We start from the raw sequence: 26,683 nt of genomic DNA, 5'->3' as shown, positions 1-26,683 counted from the left end.
AGAAAAATGGGTAGAGATTTGCAAGAAGGGTTTTACAGCGCAGGTTTTGCGAAAATGAGAACGCAGGACTTGCAAAAATGGGAATGTGCGTCTTAGGGGCTTCTATATAGACAGCAGTGATTGACAGAACTTGTTCTTGGAACTATTGTAAAGATATAATGTGAACGGTTTTGAAGGAACTATTGCAGGTTTGGTGTCACAGATGTTAAAACTTCTTGCAGTGATGTTAAATTTGTAAATCCATGTGAAATGACATGAAAACTGAAAGAAAGAAAAAAAGCTGAGGTGATGATGAGTGAGGATAACAATTTTCACAGCCTTTGATGTGATTCTTATATGGAAAATACACATTATCATAGAGCTGAATTTAGTGGTAAATCTTCATAGGAGTCAAGTTGGTTTCATTTTCAATCTGTTGAATAACATATCGGTCAATGTCGCTTATAATCTATGTATGGAATTACCAAAGCAATCACAAGTATGGATTTGGTTGTAATATTGGGATTGGTTTGCTTTAATAAGGAGTCAATCAAGGTCTTGGCAATTTTCAGATTACACTTTTAGGCTTTGTACCAGAGTTTGGGTTTGGAGAGGAGGGGAAGGAAGGGCTATAGGGGTAGAAAATATAGAGGAAAATACAGAAATGTTTCACATTTTCCAAAAAAGAAATTTTTTAAGGAGTGATAAATTAATGTTTATGATTACTATATTTTTAATTTTAAAAATATTATAATAAACAAAGATTAAATTTGAAGAATTCATATATAAACCCTCCAAAAACCCAAGAGCGCTTAGATGAGATGGAACGGGTCTCTTCTATCTTAACCAAGGTCCTGGGTTCGAATCCGACCTTGGGCATGCAACAGCGTTAAAACTCTTAGGGAGAGTCTGCCGCCCATCTGGGTCCCACAATGCTCGAGGGATTAGTCTCCGCAGTTGCGCGCGGAGGATATCTGGTTTACACCTAAAAAAAAATATAAAACCTCCAAAAACCCTTCTCAAATACAAAATTTTTAGTTCCCCAAATGAGTAGAGTTTTGTATTATGAAGAAAAATTAACCTCCCAAACCCTTCTCTCCCAATATCTTCTATTTCTTCCATTTGTTCCTTCCTTTTTTCCTATACCCTTCCTCTCTAAACTCCCAAAACCTTAGGAATTCACTTCATAATCATCAATGACAATTTCAGTTTCTTCAGACGAAAATGGATCACAGAGAATAACATTTTCCTTTTCCTCAACCATCCGAAAAATAAAATTTCCCATTTTCCTTTTCCACAAGAACCTCGAACTCATTTTGGTTTGTGGATTACAGAGAATAACATAAAGAGCAACTTGTAATCCAAACTATCTTGCAAAATAGCCAGGTAGCCTTCCCTTTCGCTAAAACAGAAAGATTATAATTATAAGATAATAATAATAATATAATAAGAGTAGTGTGTGTATATATATATATATATATTCAAAAAACAAATACTTGAAAAAAAAAATAGGATACTTAATCAAACACAACTATTTTCAATTTGTATAACTTAAGATCAAATCTTTATAAGTTCCAAAAAGCAAATATACGCATAAATTCCATAATTGATAGAAAAATTCAAAATCCCAATACCCTTGTATGAAAGTGGTGCCTGTGTATTAATTAAACTTGTGCTTTTGTGTGGATACATTATATAAAATGAACTTTCATAAATATGGAAATTGTGATGTCAACTCACTTGATTATTCAAGGAAATCACACTTGTTGAAATATAAAAAGGGAATATTAATTATGATGTATGACCAAACAAAGCACGCTTGTTCAACAACTGCACATTGAAGCTACATCAAGCCATTCCTTATTCCCTGACCGTGGAGATTGAAGCGGACGTAAAAAAGAGTAAAGACAAATAAAATTGATAGGTGTAATATCTATGAAGCACGGTATGGATGAAGATCAGACACGACACAAACATTGACACGTTCACACTGCTAATAATTTAAGAAAATCACACAATTCAGTGTAATTATACGTATCAGTGTTGTGTCCGTAATAAATGTAGATATATAGTAAAAAAGTGAAAAATGTAGAGATATAAAATATACATACCTGATGTTGAACAAAGATCATGGCAGTGCATGTCATTGAACCAAAAGACTTTATCAAATTGTGATGAGGTTTGAAGGTGAAACTGTGTGGAAGGAACCTTAATATTAAATGTTAGAGAGAGTGTTGCTAGCACTACTCTTAAGAATCATAGTTTCATGTTTAACATTATGCCATTCCAATTTTTCAATATTCTTACTATGGCTTTTCCCTTGTTTGATACAACAATTAATAACAATTTTAAAATACACAAATAGAATATGATAGTAGTTCATATCAAATGGGAAAAGAATAAACTACCCAAGAAATAAACAATAACATTCAAAGATAGAAGCTCCAACAACAAAAGATACTCTAATAGCCAAGAGGGGCACATTCAGCATGTCATTCCAATTACAATATTCTTAATATGGCGTTTCCTTTGTTTAATACAGTAATCAATAACAAATTTAAAGTACACAAACATAATAGTTCATTTCAAATGAGAAAAGCAGAAACTAGTAACTACCAATTGATGACAAAAGAAAGTCTAATAGCCAAGAGGGGCACTTAAAGCAGCCTTAGTTTCTAAAACTTGCTTTCTGTTGAATGAGACTCTCCAAAACAGCCTCGGAGACTTGCAATTGATGCTTAAGATCTTCCTCATGTTGATTAAAAATGTTAATCTTTAAACGCATCTCTTCAACTTCCTTGGTTACACGCTGTTGGGAATTCAACAGCTTTTGCAATGCATTTTGAGAGAATTGTAAATCAGGAAATAAAGCACGCTTTTCGACACTGTCCAACCAATATTGAAACCACATTTCCACACTTCTTCTAATAACTCAACAAATTCAGAGTGGCTTGAACCTAACACATCCAACACACAATGCGTTTGGAGGAATTTCAATAGATCAGCTAGACAGTTGTAGGCATAACCCTTATATCTGTTACTCGGTGAACTGTTCCTTAGAAGAATTGAAGGATGATTAACAAGGAAATCCGTCAACAAGTACAAGTTATCAATAGCTAAATACTTCTTGGAGACTAGATTCTCAAGCTCCCCTGTGACAACCAAAGAAGAACTTAAATCTTCATCTATTTGAGAAGGGTCCCCTGAAAGTATAGAAAAGAACGATTATGCATGCATATTTGAGCACAAAAAAAGTAGTTATAGTTATAGTAATACATATATCGTACAGTATCATGTCGAAATAATAATTGTGCTTAGAAAATCGTAATACAGTGCAATATTTTGAAATCACAGATTAAATCAAAAACATATTTCAGACTTTCTTTCGAAATCACGATTGCAATATATCGAAAACTAAAAAAAAACACAACACAACCATAATTGAATCACAAATTTAGCACATGAATATAATGAATTTAGAGACAAGAATATACCCAAAATTACAGCGCCAATTTAAGTGCAAATTTAACCTAAATTCACTAAAAGATCATGCAATTCAATGGAAAACAAAAGTTCTTCCCTACCCATATGTTCATACAACCCTTATGGTGAATAGAGACTCCCCCCTTACCTCTAGTTTGGAGAATTTGATGAATTCATACAGTGAAGTCTCTCTCCAGGTTCTTCTTTCTATGTCATCTTGTTTTTTCTCTCCACAACCCTAGTTTTCCTTTTGCCGTCTTGTTTCTCTATAAGCTCTAATTGAGTTTGTTACAAATCTTTTCAGACTCTTTGTTACTAATCTTTTCAGATTACTATTACTATTCTTTCTGTAACTACACCACCTTGCTATTCACACCTCTTTGCTTAAATCATTAAAACACTAATCAGCTCATTAACTACACCTCTTTTCTACTCAGTTTTACTAAGCTACCTCCGTTCGCACTCTATTTTCTTATTCTCTCTATAAATGCTATTTTCATCTTAAAACTTATTTTCTCCCATTCTCTTTTTAATTAAACTACTACCATTAATTAAAGCTCTAGTTTATATATACTACCCTTAACAATTCAATGTCCCCTTCCCAATTATCTAAACAACCTCACCCAAACATGCCAAAAACTAATTTAATTCAAATAAAAATAAAAATAATGTCACACAATCAACACTACTACTAAACATAATAATACAATATTATCTAATAAACTAATATTAAAAATTGGGATGTTACAGGTGTCACTAAAAAGTAACTTCCAACGTTTCCACTAACTCTGCTATTCAGGAGCACAAAACCCAGCTTCTGGAGTTCAGATGCTGATGTCATCTTCAGAAGCACATTTTCCTCAGAACCTCAATAAAGAGCTTCTGATGGACTATAGCTTCTGAACGACTTCAGAACCTAAATTTCTGTTCAGGAGTAAGCAAATTTAATCAGACACAAAGTGCATGTTCAAATTTTTCTTTATAAAATCAAATCTTTCCACAGTTAAAGACTTAGTAAATATATGAGCCCATTGATGTTCAGTGTCAATGAATTGTATATTTAAAAGCTGATTTCATGGCTAAACTAGGAACTACAAGTACTGAGATTTGGCGTGAATTTCTGAAGCCACCAAAGGGCTTGCTTCCTCAACTACAGGCTAATGCCGGTCAAGAGATGTATCACGAGATTAGTTTTTAACTTCTTTTTTTTTTCTTTTCTTTTTGTTAGCCTCTTTTTCCCAATAAAAAGTCTAGAAAATAGTTACAAGATTATAAATTAAGGAAACAGTTATAAAAATTTCATTATATATATATATATATATAGTGGCGGAGCCAGAGATTTAAAGTAGTGGGGGCAATATTTACATATAAATTTCTAAAATAAAAATGGAATAAAATAAGTGTTACAAAAATATATTGACAAGAATATTTTCTTTTAGAAAGAAAGAAGTATTATAATTGTTATAGGTATATAATATTGGGGACTGATAATTTACACCCACCTAAATACACTAACATGTAAATTACACACACTTATATTTTACTAAAACACCTTTTTGTTTCTATTCTAATTAAATTTAAATATAAGGGCAATTTCTTAACTATCTTAAGTAAGATCCTTAAAAAAAGAAACAAAAAACAATGACATGCTTAAGGTATAAAACATGTAATAGAGACAAACTTTTAAGGAAATAATATTTAGAATGGGATGAAAGTGATCAGTGTAAATTAGTAAGATGGTTGTAAACAATTTGATAAAATTTATAAAAATGAGTGTATATAATCAAGTGGATGTATGTTGCTAACTTACACCTTAGTATTTTTAGGTGGATGTAAATTAGCAGCACCTAGAAGTAATGTTACCGAAAAATGAAGCTAAAAAAAAGAAACAAACAACACATAGAGAAGAGGTGCATGTATTATTTATAATATGCAATCCAGTTATCATACACTATCATCATATTTATAATACTATGTGTATATGTATGTATATGTATGTGCTGGTGCTGGTGCTGGAAATCTATGATGTAGTATTATATAGGATGGATATGAAAATTTCAAAATTAGTGGGGGCACTTGCTTGCACAAGAGCCAACATGGCTCCGCCCCTATATATATATATATATATTACGGTTTGGATTGGATTGGATCGATTTATACAAAGAGAACCGAAAACCAATCCAATCCATTTAAAATTGCAGTTTTTTCAATTTTTGGTTTTTAATTTGGTTTGGTTTTTTTTCGGTTCGTTTTACATTGGATTGGATTGGATATGAATACCCCTACCTATAAACGCGGTCCTCACATCAACAACATGATTCCAACTCATAGCTTTGTGAGATGTGAGTTGAATTCTTACTAAGTAGATTCTATGGCTTTATCCTTACTATTTGATTACTTGTTAATTTGTTACGTAAAGAGAAGAAAATTTGTCACATTAGTTGATCAAATATAACTTTGGAGGAAGTTTAGTTCACATTATCTATTATGTTTATCATATAGAGATGATAGGATAAATGATATTTTACACTAGTATTTATTGTTTAAGTGTCCATATATATATCACAGACCCCATAGTCTGACATAAAAAAATTGTTTTATTTCCTTGTCATTTTCAAAGGAAATAAAACAAAATTTTTTTCTACAACAAGTAAAAATGAACGAATGAATATTGTTTAAATACTTATGTAGATAATCCAAATTCTTAAATAACAAGAATAACAAATTGCTTAGCTTGCCTCAAAGATTATTATATTTTTTAAGGAAAAAAAAACTCAAGACTAATGAGACTTATTATATGTGATGCTTTTGAAAGTTTATTTCTAAAAATTGGATACATATCTAGTAATTTTAATACAATCAAAATAATTTTTCAAACGATTAAACTGTTTGTTTTAAATATTTTTCCTTTTCAAACTTTAATGTTTACTTTCTTTGGCAATAGCCATTGTGTACTGTGGTTGATATTTGTTAGCTTATCCAAAAGTCAAGACACGCTTTACAGATTCCCATTTAGTGGATATCAGCCAACTTCCTACTTGCATTATTCTTCATGATAGATGCTTTCCATTTAGTTGATATTTGTCTTCATCAACTAAGACTCAAATGGCAGAAACAAAATATCTCTTAAAACAATAATCACAACATAGACTCAAATGGCAGAAATTGCAGTGTCTTTAGTTATTGATCAACTACTTCCACTGTTAAGGGAAGAAGCCAATCTGCTAAGAGGTGTTCACAAGGAATTTTCAGATATTAAAGATGAACTTGAAAGCATTCAAGCCTTTCTTAAAGATGCTGATAAAAGAGCTGCAGCAGCTGAAGGAGTCAAAACATGGGTGAAGCAGGTTAGGGAAGCAGCTTTTCGCATAGAAGATATCATCGATGATTATTTGATCCATGTGAGACAACATCCTCATGATCCTGGATGTGTATCTTTACTCCACAAGATTAAAACTGTGATCCCTCGTCGTCGAATAGCATCTGAGATTCAAGACATTAAGTCGTCTGTTCGTGAGATCAAGGAAAGAAGTGAAAGATATGGCTTCCAACGTTCTTTTGAACAAGGATCAAGCAATTCTAGAGGAAGCCAGAATGCTAAGTGGCACGATCCTCGAGCGGCTGCTCTTTACGTTGAGGAAGCTGAAGTTGTGGGCTATGAAACACAGAGAGACATGTTGATTGATTGGTTGGTAAAGGGAAGAGATGAGCGCACGGTAATTTCTGTAGTAGGCATGGGAGGGCAAGGTAAAACCACTCTTACGAAGAAAGTTTTTGACAACAGGAATGTCATTGGACACTTTGATTGTCGTGTATGGATCATAGTGTCTCAATCATATACTGTTGAAGGGTTGTTGAGGGACATGTTGCTAAAGTTTTACAAACAAAACGAAGAAGATCCTCCTAAGGATATTTTTCAAATGGATCGAGGGTCATTGACTGATGAAGTGAGAAACTACTTGCGGTTAAAAAGGTATGTCGTTGTGTTTGATGATGTTTGGAGTGTACATTTTTGGGATGATATTGAATTTGCTGTAATTGATAATAAAAATGGAAGTAAGATATTTATCACAACAAGAAACCTAGATGTTGTGTTGTCTTGTAAAAAATCTTCTTATATTGAAGTGCTTGAGTTGCAACCTTTAAATGAACAACAATCTTTGGAGTTGTTCAATAAGAAGGCATTCAGATTTGACCATGGTGGTTGTTGTCCAAAGGAGCTCATTGGTATAGCTTATGAAATTGTTAAAAAATGTAACGGTTTACCGCTAGCAATTGTTGCCATTGGAGGACTTTTGTCTGCAAAAGAGAAAAATGTGTTTGAGTGGCAAAGATTTAGTGAGAATCTAAGTTTAGAGCTAATGAAAGATACACATCTAGTTGGGATAAAAGAAGTTTTAGGCTTAAGTTACGATGATTTGCCTTACTCTCTCAAGTCATGCTTGTTGTATTTTGGAATATATCCAGAAGATTATGAAGTTAAATCAAAGAGATTGATTCGACAATGGGTAGCTGAAGGGTTCGTGAAGGAGGAAAGAGGGAAGACTTTGGAAGACGTTGCAGAAGGATATTTAACAGAGTTGATCCATAGAAGCTTGGTGCAAGTATCTTCGGTTAGAGTTGATGGTAAAGCTAAAGGTTGTCGTGTTCATGATCTAATACGCGATATGATCCTTGAAAAATTTGAGGATTTAAATTTTTGCAAGCTTATCAGTGAAGGTGGACAATCATACTTAAGTGGAACATTTCGCCGCCTATCAATAACAACCACTTCTGATGACTTCATTGACCGTATTGAAAGTTCACATGTTCGGTCAATACTTGTTATTACAAATGAAGATTCATATTTATCCTTTCCAAGGAGAATTCCAACAAAATACAGGTGGTTGAGGGTTCTTGATTATCAATTTCCTCGATTGTTGAATGTTCCAAAAGAGTTGGGAAGTTTGATCCACTTGAAGTATTTAAGTTTGGGTTATGTAACAACAGGTAAAATCCCAAAATCCATTGGCATGCTCCAGAACCTAGAGACCTTGGATCTAAAGGCTACGCACGTTAGTGAGTTGCCAAAGGAGATTAGCAAGCTTAGAAAGCTAAGACATCTTATCGGCACTGGACTGTCTTTGATTCAGTTAAAGGATGGTATTGGAGAGATGACATCCCTACAAACGCTACGTTATGTTAATTTAGGTATGGAAGGAGCTGTAGATGTAATTAAAAAGTTAGGAAAGCTGAAGCAAATAAAGGATTTGGGGTTGCTTAATGTTTGTAGAGAAGATTACGACATTCTATCTTCCTCAATCAATGAAATGCAACACTTGGAGAAATTACATGTTAAATCAAGGTCAACAGATAACGATGAATTCATTGATTTGAATTTGATTTCACCGCCAACTAAGCTTCGAAAACTTACACTACGTGGGAAGCTACTGAAGTTGCCAGAGTGGATTTTAGAGCTTCAAAATCTTGTTGTGTTGAGGTTGAAGCTCTCATGTTTGACTAAAGATTCAATGCAATCTCTAAAAAGTTTGCAACACTTATTGATCCTCTCTATAGGCGTTGGTGCTTATGGAGGTTCACATATGTATTTTCAAGATGGATGGTTTCCGAAACTAAAAGAACTGTACATTGGATCTTCGGATGAATTGACAGATATTATTATCGACAAAGGAGCACTGTCTTCTATAAAAATGCTTCAGTTATACGGACTCTCTAATTTGAAGAATATCACCGGCATCCAACATTTAGAGAAGCTTGAAGTTCTCCTAATTCGGAGTATGCAAGTTGAAGTTTTGCAGCACAACTCTCCCAAGGATTGGAATTGGATCATGGAGCATGTGCCCCTTGTAGAAATCTCTAGAGTCGATGGAAAGATTATTCGGAACTCAAGGAATTAGAAATTGTGCCTTATCATACTCAGGAAAAAGGTGTGTTTTTTCTTCCTAAAAACTTATTTTCGGTACTAATATTTAATGTTTTCCATAGCATGAGAATTTTTAATGTTCAGTCCTCAAAATACAAGCTTTATTTGTCTTCTGTTTTATGCTTTATTATTTGAACTCAGCATCACCAATTATGAGGCACTGTTATGAATCCTCTAGTGATATTTTGTTGTAATATTTTCATTCCAAAGAGTCCAATTTTCACAGTGCATGTAATAATTTGTTGTGATGTTATTTGGTAGATGTTGGACTTCAGCTTCTACTGCAGTGGCAGTTCAGATTCTCCAAAGGGACTTTTAATGCAACACTTAGGAACTTATGTTCCTTAATAAAAAACATTAATCATGGTATATAAATTCTCTAATCTGTTGCTTTTTATTTTGATGCTTCTGTTGTTTGTAATTGTAATATATCATATATGTGACATGTTATAAGAGCTGCCCTTTCAAGAATTTCGAGACTTTTTTTTTCTGTTGATTTTTCTTTCTATAAATGAAGTTTTATGTGATTTGGAATCTGCTTTTCTAGCATATTCAAATATTGACAGTTGAAAAAGATCAAGAAGAAATAACTAGAGCATTTTCAATCTTCAGTGATTTGAAAAGATAGCCAATAGTTTTTGTGTAGCTAGATTTGGATGATGAATAGTTAACTTTGTGGATATCTATCAAATGTGGATTCATAACAGCAGAAAATGTCACTGGCTTCATTACTGCCTCCATTGTAACATATATTATAAAAATACAATACAAATATACACATATTGCAATGAGAATTAATATGAATCAGCTGTGTACCCTTGGCCATCTAGACGAATGCATGGTCTTCACCTTCCTCTTCTTCATCAGAGCTCATGTGGACCTCTTCATCAGAACTAATATCGATAACTTCTTGAACCACCTCTTCCATGTTAACAATTTCTTGCACGACTTCTGGATTGTTAACAGCTTCTTGCACCACTTCCGCATTGTTAGCAACTTGTGCATTATCATCAGCCAAGAAGCTTACCATGAACATATTCAATGGTCCAAGATATTCGAATTTTGCTAGTGTAGGAGCATTCAAGTGAAACTTTTCAGCAATCAAAGCACCGTTCAGAATGAAAATTCCAAATTCATCCCTCCCTAAACCTATGACAATCCCACTGCCATCATTATCCCTAACAAAATCATGTTGCCCAAGTTTAAGAGTGTCTCTATTCCTTAGATTAAGGAATGGTAGGAACAGCAATATAATAAATAAGGAAATAAAATAAATTTCTGATCTTAATAATAATTGCAAAAATCCTAATAATAGGAAAGATGGTAAGTGCATGTTTGTTACATTAAATCCGTGATAACTTCTACATGTATTTACTTTTTTCTTCACAGGTTCTTTTCTACTTTTGAGTATATAAACCAGAGGGATATACTTGGTTGTAAGGAGCTTGTAGTTAGACTCGATTTTATTTCTAAGTACCAGAAGACCAAAATTTGATGTTCAAGTGACACATTTCAGACATGTAATTAAATTATTACCTTGTTGACATGCTAGTGTTGTGTCTGGTGTTCGACAAAAAGAAACTTATAATGACAAAATCACAATAACAACAATGTATGTCACGGTGTAATGTGTATGATGTGCCTAAATTTGGCTACATAAAATAAAAATAAAACAAAGTTATGATAGTATCAAGATAGAAGTTTTGTGAACTTACTTCATTAATCAAAAAAATCACACTTGAAATAGAAAAATATGATTGAAGAAGGACCAAACATCTTAGATGAAGAAGAAAGAAAAATCATCATCAAGGAAGACATCAACAAATTGAGATTTGAAAAGGTTCAATAGAAGTGGCTGCTATTGAAGGTGTTGAGGTTTGAAACAGTCTTATACTAATAACTTGGGAGTGGCAGTGAGAGTTAGTCGAGTTTAACAACAGAAGAAGAGGATTTGGTTTGGTCTTATCCTTTGTGGCACGAAAAGACCGGTTCATAAGTATACAAAATTAAATTTAATTCATATACTCAATAAGATCAATCTTTTGAAATAATAAATAAATTATAGCATTTTTTATTTTAAAGAGCCTAATTTTGCAATCTTTTGTCATATAAATGGTACTTAGAAAGCGAGGACGGCTTGTACCAAAAAAAAAAAATGAGGATGGTTTGCTTCAAACAATTGCTATCGAATTCCTTAAGGAAAAAAATTGATGTTTGACCATTTACGTTTGTTTTAGGTTTTAAGTTGGTCTCTTGCGTTTAAAAAGGTTTAAATTAGTCTCAAATGTGAATGACATTGCAATAAATAAGTCATTTATGTCACTTGATCGACTAACTCTATAATTTCCATGTGGCTAACAGAAATGTACAGGTTGATACAGTTGTATAATTAAATTATTATAAATGTTATATAATCAAAAAAAAATTAGAGGAGACAATTCATCTTATTTCATTGGATAACAAGTTATTGATACAAGGCGGTAGATCAATAAATAATTGGGAACTAGCTTCTAACGTGGTTGTCTGTGCTAATCCATGAGTCATTCCATTTGCTTGCCTCCTGTTAAACTCTACCTTAGAATTGGTAAAATGAGTACTAAGTAGCTGATACAATAGTTAATGATACTTCCAAAATCAGTGTTGCTACTATTATTACTACTGACAACGTCAACGACGAGCTTTGAATCCAGAGAGAAGTCGATGTTGTCCATACCGAGGTCAGCTACCCACTGCAGCGCGTCACGAAGTCCTAAAGCCTTGTCAATATCTACTGAACACAGTGGTGCAAACCATGTTGTTCTACCAAGCACATAACCTCCGGTTGCATCTCAAATACACATACATAAATGTTTGGATATTTTAAAATGAATAGAACGGAATGAAACAAAGAATCCATTCCATTTGTTCTTGATTCACTTAAAATTTGAGATTCTACTTGAAGTTTTGCTGTATTATATGTTGAGCCCCTTCAACTAGTCTCTTAATCACTTCACCAGCAGTCAAAATTTCCTTGATGAGACCAACACTTTGGCCAGCATACATACACATGCTCTCAAGATCACCTGTAGTTGTCATGTTTGGGACTGTACCGGCAAAACGACGTATCTCTTTCTCCTGGAGGATGACAAAAGTATGTAATCAAATAAAAAGGTTGTAGCACAATAGTCTACAAGATGCTTCTACTAATGAAATAAATGAAAACTGAAACTTTACCACTCCATGAATTGTTGAATGGCCAATGACAGGTTGGTTGGCTTCACTTTCATGAGCTGGAAGGGATCTCCAGTCTTTGAAGAAGGGTGTCTGTAGGACACGATGTGGTGCATCGGGCCACCTTGCCCTGCCAAATACATCTGTGTACTCAGTTTCATTGAGTTCAACTAACTTTCTTTTGTATATAGGATGAGCATTGCTTTCTTCAGTTGCAAGAAACCTGCAAACAAGACCATTTGCATGAATATTAGTGTTAGAAACAAGTCCCATTCAAATTAAGTTTGTCTAGACGTGTCCCGATAAAGTGAATCCGGTCTTAATTCATGAGTCATGAATATGAATTTGTGAAAACTCTGGTCATTTATGATCAATAAACGAAGACGGACAAATGAAAACACAATCACTAATCTTCAGGATGCATAGCAGGAGATACTTTTCATTTGAATGGGTAAACATCAAAATGACTTTCAAATTCTTCAGAAAATAGACGGTATCATTGAAGTGAGCTACACAAAAATTACAGGATGATACAAGAATCAATTAAAAATCACTTCCCTTCCACCACCATTTTCCTTAGACATCATATTAATCCCAGATGAAATATGCAAAATATGAATTCAATATTGGATCTGATAAGGAATACATTTGTTTAAGTTATTAGCCTAAATGTAGGCTGCTATGGATGCAGCAACTGTACTTCAGTTTAAAAACATAAAAATGTGTTCTAAGATACTCCTCAAAGAATATTGAGCAATATCCTTATCATATGTATAAGTTTAAATATTTCAATACGTACCTAGTGCCTAGACAGACGCCTTGAGCACCAAGTGCTAGAGCAGCAACATAACCACGACCATCTACAATTCCTCCAGCTGCAATAACAGGTATATCACGGTCCCCAACAAGATCGACCACCCTCGGCACCAATGAAATTAAATTATCCTGCAATAAAACACGGGGGGAATACTAAAATCTATGATCAACTGTAATGGAAAGGAATAGGATGGAAATAATGATTAGCTATCATTTACATCTGCTACTAAAGATCATTAAAGCAATGACCAACAATAAAAGATTGCCTCCTTCAAAGGGTATGAACATTGCATATGTAAGTTACTGCCATTCACTGACAAGATTGAACAAGCCACATTTTAACAATAATTGTTTTTTAACTATGGATGGGAGGAAAAAATAGGCGCCGAGCACTAAACTCATTATTTATGACAGAAAAACATCAAATATGAAAATTTTCTTTTTAACTCCCTACCTCCTCAAATTAAGGCTTCTTGCTAATTTTATTGGATCAGGAGAAAAATGATCGAAAAGTTTTTAGGTATAAATTGAACCTGGGAATAAAGATGCTGAACAGATCATGAGGTTTTCAGGGATATTTTACAGGCTTATCAAGAACTAAGCACAACTCATCTTTCAAATATATTTTCCTATCAAACACAAGTGTTATAATATGAAACATACGTTGCAGTCAATTGTGACAGTAGGTATTGTGTAAGTCATTAACCACTTTTCCCAAGAATAGTAAAAACCACTAAAAAGTAATGATAACATAATATCAGCAATTTTTCTAACATTCTGTGATTGAACTGACACAATAAATTACTAACTATTCTTACTTATCACCACTAAGATAAAGATAGCTTATCTATAGTTCTATACTGAAAAACATATGCATACATCAAAACCATGACAAGCATGCACACCTGACCAATAACATGACCACCTGCTTCACGTCCTTGCAGAATGATTCCATCGGCACCTGCATCAATTGCCTGTTTTGCACTTTCGAAACTTCCGACCTATAATAGAAACACAAATATAAGTAACAGGTCAGATCCCAAACAGAATGAAAATAACTTCTCAATATGCAACAATAACATACACTTAGCAGCCAAGTTTCTTAAGTCAAGCAACTGGTCTACTAGGAATAAGGATCACCTATAAACTCAGCAATGCTAGCATTTATAAGTTATTCCAAAACAGGTATGTAATAAAAATTAAAACAGGCTGAGATGTTCACTTTCTGTAAATTGACAATCATGTTAAGTATTTTGAATTTATAAGTTAAACAGTCTAGACTAAGGAACTGTCTGGATTCACTTGTTTGAGTTTACCTACTGACACAAACACTTGTGGGATTGTGTAAGAGAGCTTATGCAAACAATTTATGAGATGCTCATAATCGGTTTTCAGCTTTCATAAGTTATCCATAATAATTTATAGCGTATATTAAAACAATTTAACTTTTTTATCTTTGTTATAGAAATAAGGTATACACAATCAGTTATATGATAAGCACTTAGCACTTAATTTAATTAAGTTGTTTATCCAAACATGGCCTAATTTTAGTTATGCATCAGATAAATATAAGCAAAATAATATAAATTGTATATGAATCAAAAGGAAAGCTAAAATTAGAAATAGGGTGGCATAAGACTAACTTGTGGAACAATTTTGACCCCAGCTGAATGAGCCTTAGCAACCAATTCCGTTGTACAATCACCCCAATAAGTTTGCAATACTGCAACTTTTTCGTCAAGAATGACCTTCAAGTTCTCCTCATGAGGAAAAGCTAGAACTAAACCAATCCCAAAGGGTTTATCAGTTAAGGTCCTGGTCTGCTTAATAAGCTCCCTCAAGTAATCCGGTGATTCCTACATATTCATACATACACACAATTACACTGTATGCATATGATAATACAAAAAAGGGAAAGTGGAAAGAAACAAAATTGAAGACTTGAAAGTTAAAAGTTAAAACTTGAGAGTACACAAACGCAAAATATAGTAATAGTAATAGTAATAGTAATAATATTATAACAATCACATGTATGAGTGAAGTGTTGATCAATAATAATAATAATAACTTAATTATAAGGGTGAGTGAAGAAGCAAACCAACCCAATCAGGGGCCCTGAGAAGGCCAAGAGCGCCAGCATTGGCAACAGCAGCAACAAGTTGAGGACCAGAGATATCAGGACCTAGTGGTGCCTGAATTATGCCATATTCAAAACCCAATAATCCTCTCCAACCCATGTTGCTGAATCAAAAATCTCTTTCTTCTTTAAAGAAAATTGGATGTAGGAAGAAAATTGTACGTGCTTTTAGTACTTTACACACGCGTGTGGCTTTTATACCCGCACTTGGTTGGCAGTGGCAATGGCTACTATTAACTGACTAGTACTAGTTCTTTGTCATCTTGACGTAAGCCAATACGTACCTGTGTTCTTTTTTGTACTCTGAACTTGACATGTATGCATCATGGATGGTCATGATTTTATTTTATTTTTTTTAAGATTATTTTGGTAGTACATGATAAACATAATGCTTTGTCCTATGCGTCAAGAAACGGGTCAAACACCCCCTCACTTTATTTAATATAGGCTGAATACTTTCTTTTACTAGATTAGTCCTATTTTAAGTTTTAAATAAGTTCTTTAACATTTTTTTAAATTTTAAATAGGTTTTAAGTTGTTAATTTAATACATTTATTTGAAGTAGTTGTGTTATTTGAAATAAATTACACAACTACTAACATGTCACATTTATCACATCACACATTTTATTTGTCAATTGGTTTTAGATGTAAAAAAAAATATTTTCCTTATTACTTTCACCTTTAATTATCGACGACGAGGACTAAATACTTCAAACTATGCAAATTTAAGAAAGAGAAAAGGCACATGCAAATTAGCTTTAATTGGTTTCCAATGAAAATCAAGTATGTGCAGTGGCAATGGCTACCCAATGAGTTATTCATCTCCATACTCACGTTTGTAAAAAATGTTCATACCCGTATCCGTATTTTCGTGGACAATAACTTTAATGTCCTTTCCCATATTCTATGGACACTTAAGTGTTCATACCTGCACCCATTATCCGCAATTTATGAAAAGATAATAAAAATCACCACACTTGAAATAAAACTATGATCCAAATTTTTTTAAATCAACTTACGAAATAATATGAATCGTAATATTTAACCAAATAAAAAAACATCCAAATTATTCCTGAAAAGAAAAAAAATAAATACCTTACATCAGTTATACGTTAAAAAGTTGTAGTTGCATGTTAAAATCATAATAAATTGTTACTAAAGTTTTTATTAATCTGATTTAGGTTTAAGGTTAGGCTTAAATAGTTAAATTTATTAATTAATTGTACACAAAAAATTAATAAATTATTTATAATATTATATAAATACATATATGCGGGTTGCAGTGCTGGGTAGTACAGCACTTATACCCGCGCTCATACCCATATAATTTTGCGGGTAATTACACATATCCAAATCTGGATCCATGAAAGTGGTATTTTATTCTATCCATAGCGGGTATTTTTTGCAGGTACGTATAGAGTTTGGGTGCAATTATGTGGAAGTTATTTTAAAAAGTCTCTAACAAAGGGAATTTATGAGGTGATATGATGAATATAAGTGTAAAGTGTAAACTAATTTACATGGATGATATAAGATAATGCATTTTCATTAAATTCTTAAATTAGGAGTATAATAATAGATCGGTTTAGTTCAATTTTTAAGAGTAAATGAATCCAAACCAATAAACTAATTGTTTTAATTTGATTTTGATCTGAAAATGAAAATAAACTATTTCTTCTCAAGGAAGTGACAATCCAACAACCGTTGATCAAGATCAAACGTTAGGTGACTCATAGAAACTGCGCGCTTAAAGACAAATGAGAATGTCATTGTAATGCTCCGCAACCATTCCCTCATTCCTCAAACACCACTCTTTCTATCTTCCAATCCTTCATTCTCAATCCCCTTTCCTCGCTATAACAATTCTCTTATCCTTTCTACCAATACCCAATCTCTCTCTTTCACACTTCAATCCAAATTATACATGGCTCAAGGTATTCAATTTCAAATCTCGCTTCTTCTAATCTTTTAACCTTTATGCGTTCTGCTTCAGCTCAAGTTTAAATTTTTATGCTGATTGGCTTATTGGGTCATTTTCTTTTTGACTTTGATTTACAGAAGGAGATAATGGGTCTCCAAAATCATCGCCATATGAAGAAGCATTGGAAGCCTTGTCATCTTTGATTACTAAACGCACTCGTGTTGGTGATGTCAATATGGAGGAACGATTCCTCGTGTTATTCGAGTACTTAAAGGTACGTAAAGTGTTTGTGGATTGGCTTCTATGAAAATGAATTAGTTGTTGAATGCAAATGGGACACTTAAATGAACATGCTTTCGATTATTTGATCACTTTGTTGGGAAAATTGTCTACTTGTTTGGTGATGTTAACAATGTTGTAGTGTTGATTTGATAGATGCTTGAATTGGAAGAGGCGATTTCGAATTTGAAGATTATCCATGTTGCTGGTACCAAAGGGAAGGTACTTTTATTAATTAAACTTTGACCTATGATTGCTTTGAAAGTTAAACCATGTTTGAATATTGTGGTTTGATTTGCTAGGACTTTAAAATTATTGCTTTTGAAGTTAACTTTATGTAATTTCATTAAACTTCTTCAGATCATTGCTTCCGAAAAAGTGAAACCATTTTGAAAGTCCATGAATGTAGTAGTTAAAATTAATACTTTTGAAAATTAATATAATGTATCTTATGAATTTGTGTTTCATACTATTCAATGAGAGGAAAACAAACTTTTTGTAATAATTGATGTGGTTGGTTTGTTGGTAGTTTCTGGTCTCTTATACAGTGCCTTTGTTTTCAGTTTGTATTTTTACTCTTGCATCTGTAATGACTAATAATGTATATTTTGTTTTTACACCTTGCTTATGTAGGGATCTACATGCACCTTCACAGAATCTATATTACGCAACTGTGGTTTTCGCACTGGCCTTTTCACTTCTCCTCATCTAATTGATATACGAGAAAGATTTCGTTTAGATGGGTGAGTGTCTCAAATGTATTTATTGACTTTATTAAGTATTCAACTTGTGTTATTTTGCATATTGAATTCATTCATCTTCTTTGACGCACCACTATTATATTTTTTTATAATCTCCATCTGTCATTTACTTTGCTTTCGGTCATATAATTGATTATGAATTCTGATTAATCCATTAATAATGGTTTGTAACAAAATTAATCTTTCATATTAGCAGCTATTTAGAGCAATAACTTGTATAGTAGCTTGATTGTGTGCATAGCTGTACAATTAGTAGTTATAACAACTGTTATTACAGTTGCTGAGTCTGCACATCCAGATATGCCGTTGCAACAGAATGTCATATAGCCACTGAAGTAATCTCATATGGAGAAGGAACAAGCGTAGAATTGAGTTGAAAGCAACACCTTCCATCCGAGTTGTGCAGCACGAAGTAAGGAGGTTGCACAATTTCAGAACTCTTATTTCGCATCAAAGCTATTGTTGATTCCATAATCTCAATGACACTCTTGAAGGTCTCCATGAAGACTATCACCCTTTTGGTCACCATGATTCATGATATAGTGGATCCTATTCTGTCACTGAGATAGAAGCACTTCTGGCTCAAGAAGCTGGGTTAGGGAAGCATTGCCAATTTACTGGTTTAGAGGCGTCCTGTATATGTTTGAAAGTTTCTTCTTCACTTTCTTAGGCTTCACACAAGTCCTCTGTTTCATCATGATCGATGTTGATTTGACCTCTCCTCGAGTAGACGTGACCCCTTTCTCTTTATTTATTCAAAGGGAAGTACCTGCATATATGATCTAACGTACATTGATGACATTATCATCACGAGGTCCTCTTCCCTCGTTATTTCACTCATCAGTACGCTGGATTCTAAGTTTGCACTTAAAAGGTTCGGAGCTCTGGCTTATTTTCTTGCAGTTGACTTTGAACACCTACCCAGTGGTGCTATCTTTCTCTTCTTATCTGAATATATTTAAGACCTTCTCAATTGAGATCACATGACTGTATCCACGAGCTTTTCACTCCCATTATCAGGAATTACAAATTGAGAAAACATGGAGCTGATTTTGCACTAGACCCAAATTTGTACAGATTAACAATTGTGGGCTTGCAATATGATACTTTGACTTAAAAAGAAATACCTTGCAGTGTGTCAATAGCAGTAGTAGGTTATGTGTATTCTTAGCTGTGCAGTTAAAATGGCAACTGATATTATAGTTATTGAGTAAGCACATTCACTTATGCTGTTGTAACAGAATGTAATAGAGGCTTTGAAGCTCTCTCACCATATAAATAAAACCTCAATCATTGAATCATTTTCACTCTTATATCGTCATTCTTGTCCTTCTATGTTTTACCAAGTCTCATCAACCTACTAAAATACATCATATGCTGCCTTTTAGTTCATCTTTTGCAGCATGGCTATTATGCTATGATTCATTAGAACTACTCTTGTTAATTCTGCAGTGTGGAAATCTGTGAAGAGAAATTTTTAGCATATTTCTGGTGGTGTTATGATAGACTAAAGGTATATTTCGTGAATAAATGCATCATTCAATTTTTTACTGGCAGAAGTTTTGCCTTGTTTTAAAACTTGGTTATTGTTTTCCCCCCTTTTTGTTTATTTGAATTTGAACCAAATTTCATTCCTTATTTGAACTGGTGGTAACTTTCTTCCACCGAATCTTTACAGGTCCATAAACTAGTTTAGCAGTAACATTAAAGAGTGACTAGCGGCTATTTCATTTTTCTTCCTTTTTGAGTTATTACTTAAATCGATTTCAGAAGATAATTGATATAGAAAATACTAAGGTTTAGCAGTTAGTGTTAATATTTGTAAAACTGAGTGTCATCTGGAACAGTAAACAAAATGGTGTTAATTTTCACCATGGTTGTTCTAGCACAATGAACTTATGTAACAGTAACAATTTCTGTGTTGCATAGCAGTAATACCATCTTTCCATTAAAAAAAAAAAGTAATACCATCTTAAATCCATGCATGGCTAATCATCATAATCATAGCGATCTCTTTGAAGTGGTAGTTACAGAATTATAAAAAAGGACTTGTGGTTTGATGTGCTTTTCTATAAGTGGTATCTTATATTAGCTTGGTGATGCACAGGAAAAAACCGATGACAAAGTTCCAATGCCTACCTTTTTCCACTTCCTTGCTTTACTCGCCTTCAAGATATTTTCAGAAGAGCAGGTTTGATCCCTGTGCTTTAAATTCCTATGCAAACTTGTTTTCATACTGATCATATTTCTTTTTATTTTACTTTAAATTCTATACAGGTGGATGTTTGCATAATGGAGGTTGGGTTAGGTGGCAAATACGATGCAACAAATGTGGTATACATAATTGCCATTTCACCATAAATGTGTTGGCCTTTAACTACCATCATAAGATTACTTTACTTGAATACATATTTTTTTACGAACTTAAATTAGAGCATGCTCATGCAGATGTTTTATATTTCAGGTGCAGAAACCTATTGTGTGTGGTATAACTTCTCTTGGGTATGACCACATGGAAATTCTTGGTTAGTGCTCTCCCACTCCCGCCAACTCTCTTTTTGTAATTCCGGTAGTTGATAATTTACAGCACACCTATTGCTCGTGAAAATTGTGAAATAACTTGAAATTTAAAATAAAAGGAATTCATATTTGGCACAACGTGTGTTGCCAATACAACAAGTATAAGAATTAATAAAAAAAAAAACTGTGAATGTGATCTCATTTTTCAGTACATGGAGATATATGTACCTTATAAATCTTGGATAGTTACGTAGGTGAATGATTAAACTTTTTTTGTAACCTGATTAAATGTACAATCTATGTTAAATTTCATTGTCCTATTATTCATGTTGCACACTCTCTGATTTGTTCAACCATTTGGGCTTACCTCTGTCTGTTTGACTTTATTAACAGGGAATACTCTTGGAGAAATTGCTGGTGAGAAGGCGGGAATCTTAAAGGTAATATTTTGAGTAAAATAATATCCTAATCGTTTGAACCCTTCATTGGACCCTGTCATAGAGGGTGCGTTAATGCATTATAGCACCAAGTTGTCAGGTAAAAGCTAGGTTGTTAAGAGGGGATGGCCTCCACTTTGAACCAGAGTTCTGTGTCTCACATCCAACACCCAACCGATATAGAAGTCACACTCGTTATTTTCTTTCTTTATTATTTAACTTTATAAGTAGAAGAAAATAAGAGGAGTCATGGTGTATTGGTTGAAGTTTCTGCTGATTTGGATTTCAGGAGTTTGAGTTGGATTTGGATTGCCTGCAGTCACAATTTCACAGTCAACACATCGGTGGTTGTTGGATCGAGATCAGGCAGTGTGAAAGCAAACATATTTTAATTTTTTTAAAGTCTAAAATACCGAGCTTGAAATTTGGACTGTCCAATCTCAATCCAACAGCAACCAATGTACTGACTGCAAGAGTGTGTTGTGACTGCAGGCAATCCAAGTTCGTTAGAGTTGTGATATCAATCTCCTGCAAATGTATAGTAATGTTGCTTACACTGGAGCTATAATAGGTCAGACCCTTCCCTAGAACCCACCACTGTGGCATCTTTAGAGTAAGAGGTTTTCCCTTTTTAAAAAGATACCGGAAAAGCTCCAAAGTGTGTATTGGGAATTGCCATTTCATGTGCAACCCAGCTGTGATTATATCTATCTTTTACACTTTCCTGTCTTTCCTTGTATCACCCTGTGCTTTTTTTTTTTATCCTTTATCATTTTTCTAGAAATTTCTTTTCATTCCTTATATTTATTTTATATATTTTGACTTTATGTAGCATCGAATTCCAGCATTTACAGTTACTCAACCTGATGAAGCAATGGATGTACTTAAAGAGAAGGCTTCTCAGTTGAACGTAAGTACATTGTTTCACGTGCTTACTTCTGCTTCAAAGTCAGATAAGATAGTACAATTCAGTGCATGTGCTGATAAAAATGTAAAAGTATGATCATCGGTTTAGATTCATTTATGTAATCATATTACACCAGATCAAAATTTGGAAGAAAATTTCACTGTTGAACTATTAACTATCTGAAGATATGTACATTATTTAATTGTCTTGACCAATGATTTGTCCTATGATCCTGTTTGTATATCTATTTATTCTGCCAAAATGATGATATATCGTGAGAACCACATTAGTTGGATTTGTGTTGACTTTGAAAGAAAATAATTCCTTCTACTAGATTCAACATGCTGGGCCATACATACTCGTGCTACATTTAATTAAGTTGTGGCTTCATTCTCTGTACTTTTACATTTTCCAAGGATCCTTTGAAAGTTAATAGATTCACAACATCAAATTCAGATCTTTCTTGTCTTCCCTAGTTGGAATAGGTTTAGTGTGTGTTGAAGTTGAATGAATTGATTTTGAATGAATTGATTTTGTAAAATTGATTTTGGCTAAATGTGAGTTGAATGTAAAGTTTATTTATGTTTGGATATATTCATGTAAAAGTGAATTGAACAATAATTTAAAGGTTAAAAGTCACTTGTAGAAACAAAAGCTCTAAATCCCAGCTTTAAGTTAGAATTGGTTTTTGAGGCAAAATCAACTTTAATCTCTGGTTTTCTTATTCAATCAGCTGAGCATATCTATCTAACTGTAGGTACCTCTTCAAGTGACATCCCCGTTAGATGCCAAATTACTAAATGGTTTAAAATTAGGGCTTGAAGGTGAGCACCAATATGTTAATGCTGGTCTTGCTGTTGCATTATGCTCTACATGGATGAATATAAATGGCCATCTTGAAGAGTCTCATTTGAAACAGATTGTAAGTTCCAGATGTTAAAAGCAGTTTCTTAACCGCCGTTCCTTTTGTGTTTATGTATTGTTATTGTCATGCCTGCTGAGTTGATTTATTTGCCTGCTTGAAGCAACACACTTTGCCAGAGCAGTTCATAAACGGTTTAACAACTGCAAGTCTGCAAGGAAGAGCTCAGATTGTTCGTGACGAACATGTCAACAACAAAATCTCAAATGAACTTGTCTTCTTTTTAGATGGGGCTCATAGTCCTGAAAGCATGGAAGCATGTGCAAAGTGGTTTTCTCTTGCAATCAAAGACCAGAACCAGACCTTGTTTCATCAGATAGCTGATAATTCCAGGTTCTCAAATAAAGTGGTGAAGACGCACCAAAGTGAAACACAAAAATCTGCACAGGTAGGTAAATAAGCTGTTATCAATGTTTTTCCGAGAAATCAGTGGTCATGATGAATGTCCACAAAATTGTTTATTTTGGTTGCCTCTGATGTATAAATTCTGTTGAATGTATTGCATGGACAGAAAAGAATGTTACTAGTGAAGTAAATAAAATAAGAATAATGAAATTGTGTTGGTTGTAGGAAAAAAAAAATGCTTTGTTGAATGTAATTGGATCATAAGTTCATAACTATAAGCTCTTGAAGTGATTCATATGACTCATGTACAGAATGGGAAAAAAAATGGTGGGATAGGATAGAAATGCTAAATGTATGAATCGTGGTCCTTTTTCATCAATGATTTGATTGAAGTCATTGATTTCTTTTATTTTTATTTTTTTGCAGATTTTGCTGTTCAATTGTATGTCTGTACGCGATCCTCAGTTACTTCTTCCTCACTTGATGAAAACTTGTGCTGATCATGGCGAGTAATCTCTGGAATTTCCTACTACGTAGTTACTTTGTAATGGCTTACATAATGGTTCAGAATATTCATTGACTAATAAATACTTGTCAAATAAGTGACTTTGTCCTCGATTAAGGTCATGTTTGGATAAACAGCTTATTTGCAGCTTATAGCACAAGGGCTTATCATGATAAGCATTTATGCATAAGCTTACATAAGCTATTTCTATAGCAAAAGATAAAATAAAGTTAAATTGTTTTTGTATAGGCTATAAGTTGTTTTCAAAAGCTATCTTGGAGAACTTATGGGAATACTTGTGGACATGTTATAAGTTGTTCCAGAAGGTCTCCCAAACAGTCACACATGTACGTATGTTTTATGTTAATAGATAAAGTGATAAACTCAAATAAGTCCATCCAAACAAGTCTTAATTTAGTGATAGTTTGGGTCTATCAGGGTGAAATGTAATGCTGGATGCTTTTTATATTTGAGATTTTTTTTTTCTGATTTAAGAGTACTGAAACTGCAGGTGTGTACTTCAAGAAGGCGCTATTTGTGCCTGGTTTATCAATGTACCACAAGATTGGATCCCATGCTTTAACACCAAGTGATTCTAACATTGACCTGTCATGGCAGTTCACTCTACAAAGAGTATGGGAAAATCTCATGCAAGGGAACAAAGGTATTGTTTGATCACATGCAAATTATAAAGAATTCTAATCCACAAACTTGATTATTTGAGATGTTTTTCCCGTCTTTCTTCATTTTTTTTTTTACTTTCTAGTTCATGAGAAATACCAAGACCTTAACCTGTTTAGCATCATGTGGCTAGCAGGCAAGAATAATAGTGCAGCTTCTGAAGAATTAGCTGGTATGGAAATGAGTGTCAGCAATTGTGAACACAGTGCAGTGTTTTCCTCATTGCCACTGGTTATCAATTGGCTTAGGGACAGAGTGCAACAAAACCAGTCAACTCGCTTTCAGGTAAAATTAAATAGTAGTTACATATTTGGACTGAAGGTTGTGAATATTTGACAAGACAGAGTTATGTTAATTATTGATACCTTATATTTGAAGGGCTGAGTTATATATTTTTAAGAAGGAACATATCGAATGAGAGAAGATAATCTTGACCGTCCAAGTTTTATATGGACGATAAAGATTAGCTGCCTTATATTCCATGCTTTCTTTCATATGTATGTATATATGATCTGACTGCAAAATTTGTTCTGTTGATGCATCAGGTCCTTGTAACTGGTTCCATACATCTTATTGGTGATGTGTTGAAATTGGTAAAAAAGTGATCCTCTGGACCAAATTGAAAGATTTTTTTATTTTCGGATTTCTAAGCAATGAAGTCCTATTATTATTCTCGATGATATCAAACCTGGTATCTGTGTTCGCAGCTCATTGAGTGTGGTTTGGAAACTGCTAATAGAATGTTATCAACGCAAGAACATTTTTGGTTATGGACATTTGATGGATTCATTGGTTTACATCAGCATCAGCTTGGTAATTTTCTTTGTGGGGTCTTTCAATCTTAGTTGGATAAGGTTTGTCGTTGGTTCGATCTTAATTTCACTCTAGTTGAAAGCGAAAAGGGTGGATTGTAAGGGAGGAGATTAAGTTGCTGCACTTGCATGTAATCTTATACTACGAATCTGGCTTTCTAAATTGATTGAATGGTCCTCTTGGACTGCTATTTTTTTGTAGACAAACTTGGGTTGTACTCTACGAAAAAAGACAGTAAATACGCTGTTATAAAGTTAACTAAAATGTAAAAACAATTGGATTTAATTCATAATCATTGGATTATTAAAAATGTTTTTAACTCCAAACATATTTATTTTAAGGTTAAATTACACTATGAGTCCTTTAAGTATGAGGTTAAGTTTGAGGTTTGTAATAGATTAGTGTTTAAGTTATTTTGGTCACACATAAGTCCTTTATGTTTGAGATTTGTAAGAGATTGGTCCTTTTAAGTTATTTTGGTCACACATAAGTCCTTTTGGTCACACTTAAAGGATCAATTTATTACAAACCACAAACTTAAACGACCCTGGTTTAATTCAACCTTATTTTTAGAAGTATAGTATTACATTGAAAAAAGTGTTAAAAATTTTATAGATTAGTTCTATCAAAATTAGTGAAAATGAGATGCAGAGAACCGGTTGAGAGATCTTCATTTTGCACTTCATTACCTATAATTTTATAGTGGTTGATAGAGGATGCTTAAACTTCACTTCACTTTATACATAAAAAGAGCAGCAACTTTCACAAACATTCTACCTCATCATATCTTGCCACCACATGGAAATTCTATAAAGAATTAAGTTAAAAATATTTTTGGATATTGTTCAATTATTTTAAATTATTACAACACCGTAAACGAACTTCTTTTTTCGAAAATAAGGGAACGAGAATTTTTTTTTTTATTAATTTAAAATAACATTAATGATCATATTACATATTCCTCTAGCCAATTTTTGAAGAGATCACTTTGTTGGAAGTTTGCTTCTCAACCTTGTTCCACACCTAAGAAGAAGAAGAAAAT

General features: G+C 33.4%; 3 protein-coding genes and 1 long non-coding RNA gene across 5 annotated transcripts; 2 read left to right on the top strand and 2 right to left on the bottom strand.

The window, feature by feature from the left end:
- Positions 1–2,422: 2,422 nt before the first annotated feature.
- Positions 2,423–3,937, bottom strand: LOC11406662 (uncharacterized). The gene is made up of 2 exons (XR_003010293.2): positions 3,611–3,937; positions 2,423–3,182 (listed from the first exon to the last, which is right to left on the bottom strand). It is a non-coding gene; the product is annotated as an uncharacterized lncRNA (long non-coding RNA).
- A 1,841-nt stretch (positions 3,938–5,778) lies between these two features.
- On the top strand, positions 5,779–10,113 carry LOC11406661 (disease resistance protein RPM1). The gene is made up of 2 exons (XM_003600725.4): positions 5,779–9,389; positions 9,647–10,113. The coding sequence occupies exon 1, from the start codon at positions 6,618–6,620 to the stop codon at positions 9,357–9,359; it is 2,742 nt and encodes a 913-aa protein (XP_003600773.1). The 5' UTR covers positions 5,779–6,617; the 3' UTR covers positions 9,360–9,389; positions 9,647–10,113.
- Positions 10,114–11,810: 1,697 nt separating this feature from the next.
- LOC11411250 (NADH:quinone reductase) lies at positions 11,811–15,807 on the bottom strand. The gene is made up of 6 exons (XM_003600723.4): positions 15,514–15,807; positions 15,055–15,267; positions 14,317–14,412; positions 13,395–13,540; positions 12,599–12,818; positions 11,811–12,499 (listed from the first exon to the last, which is right to left on the bottom strand). The coding sequence occupies exons 1-6, from the start codon at positions 15,646–15,648 to the stop codon at positions 12,317–12,319; spliced, it is 993 nt and encodes a 330-aa protein (XP_003600771.1). The 5' UTR covers positions 15,649–15,807; the 3' UTR covers positions 11,811–12,316.
- Positions 15,808–17,210: 1,403 nt separating this feature from the next.
- On the top strand, positions 17,211–25,951 carry LOC11430199 (folylpolyglutamate synthase). Of its 2 annotated transcripts, none has more exons than XM_024779561.1 (16): positions 17,211–17,484; positions 17,609–17,745; positions 17,907–17,972; positions 18,384–18,493; positions 19,964–20,024; positions 20,619–20,702; positions 20,789–20,845; positions 20,976–21,036; positions 21,425–21,471; positions 22,301–22,378; positions 23,133–23,297; positions 23,401–23,685; positions 24,069–24,147; positions 24,659–24,811; positions 24,965–25,113; positions 25,374–25,951. In XM_024779561.1, exons 1-16 carry the CDS (start codon positions 17,325–17,327, stop codon positions 25,431–25,433), a joined length of 1,752 nt encoding a protein of 583 aa, XP_024635329.1. In that variant the 5' UTR covers positions 17,211–17,324; the 3' UTR covers positions 25,434–25,951. The 2 variants fall into 2 exon arrangements, with proteins under 2 accessions (XP_024635329.1, XP_024635328.1); XM_024779560.1 differs by having other exon boundaries at positions 24,962–25,113.
- Positions 25,952–26,683: the final 732 nt, after the last annotated feature.

This window comes from Medicago truncatula, chromosome 3 (assembly GCF_003473485.1).
Source record: "Medicago truncatula cultivar Jemalong A17 chromosome 3, MtrunA17r5.0-ANR, whole genome shotgun sequence".
Taxonomy (NCBI): domain Eukaryota; kingdom Viridiplantae; phylum Streptophyta; class Magnoliopsida; order Fabales; family Fabaceae; genus Medicago; species Medicago truncatula.
The sequence above is the reverse complement of the archived record's forward strand: the minus strand, read 5'-3'. Positions and strand labels throughout refer to the sequence as shown.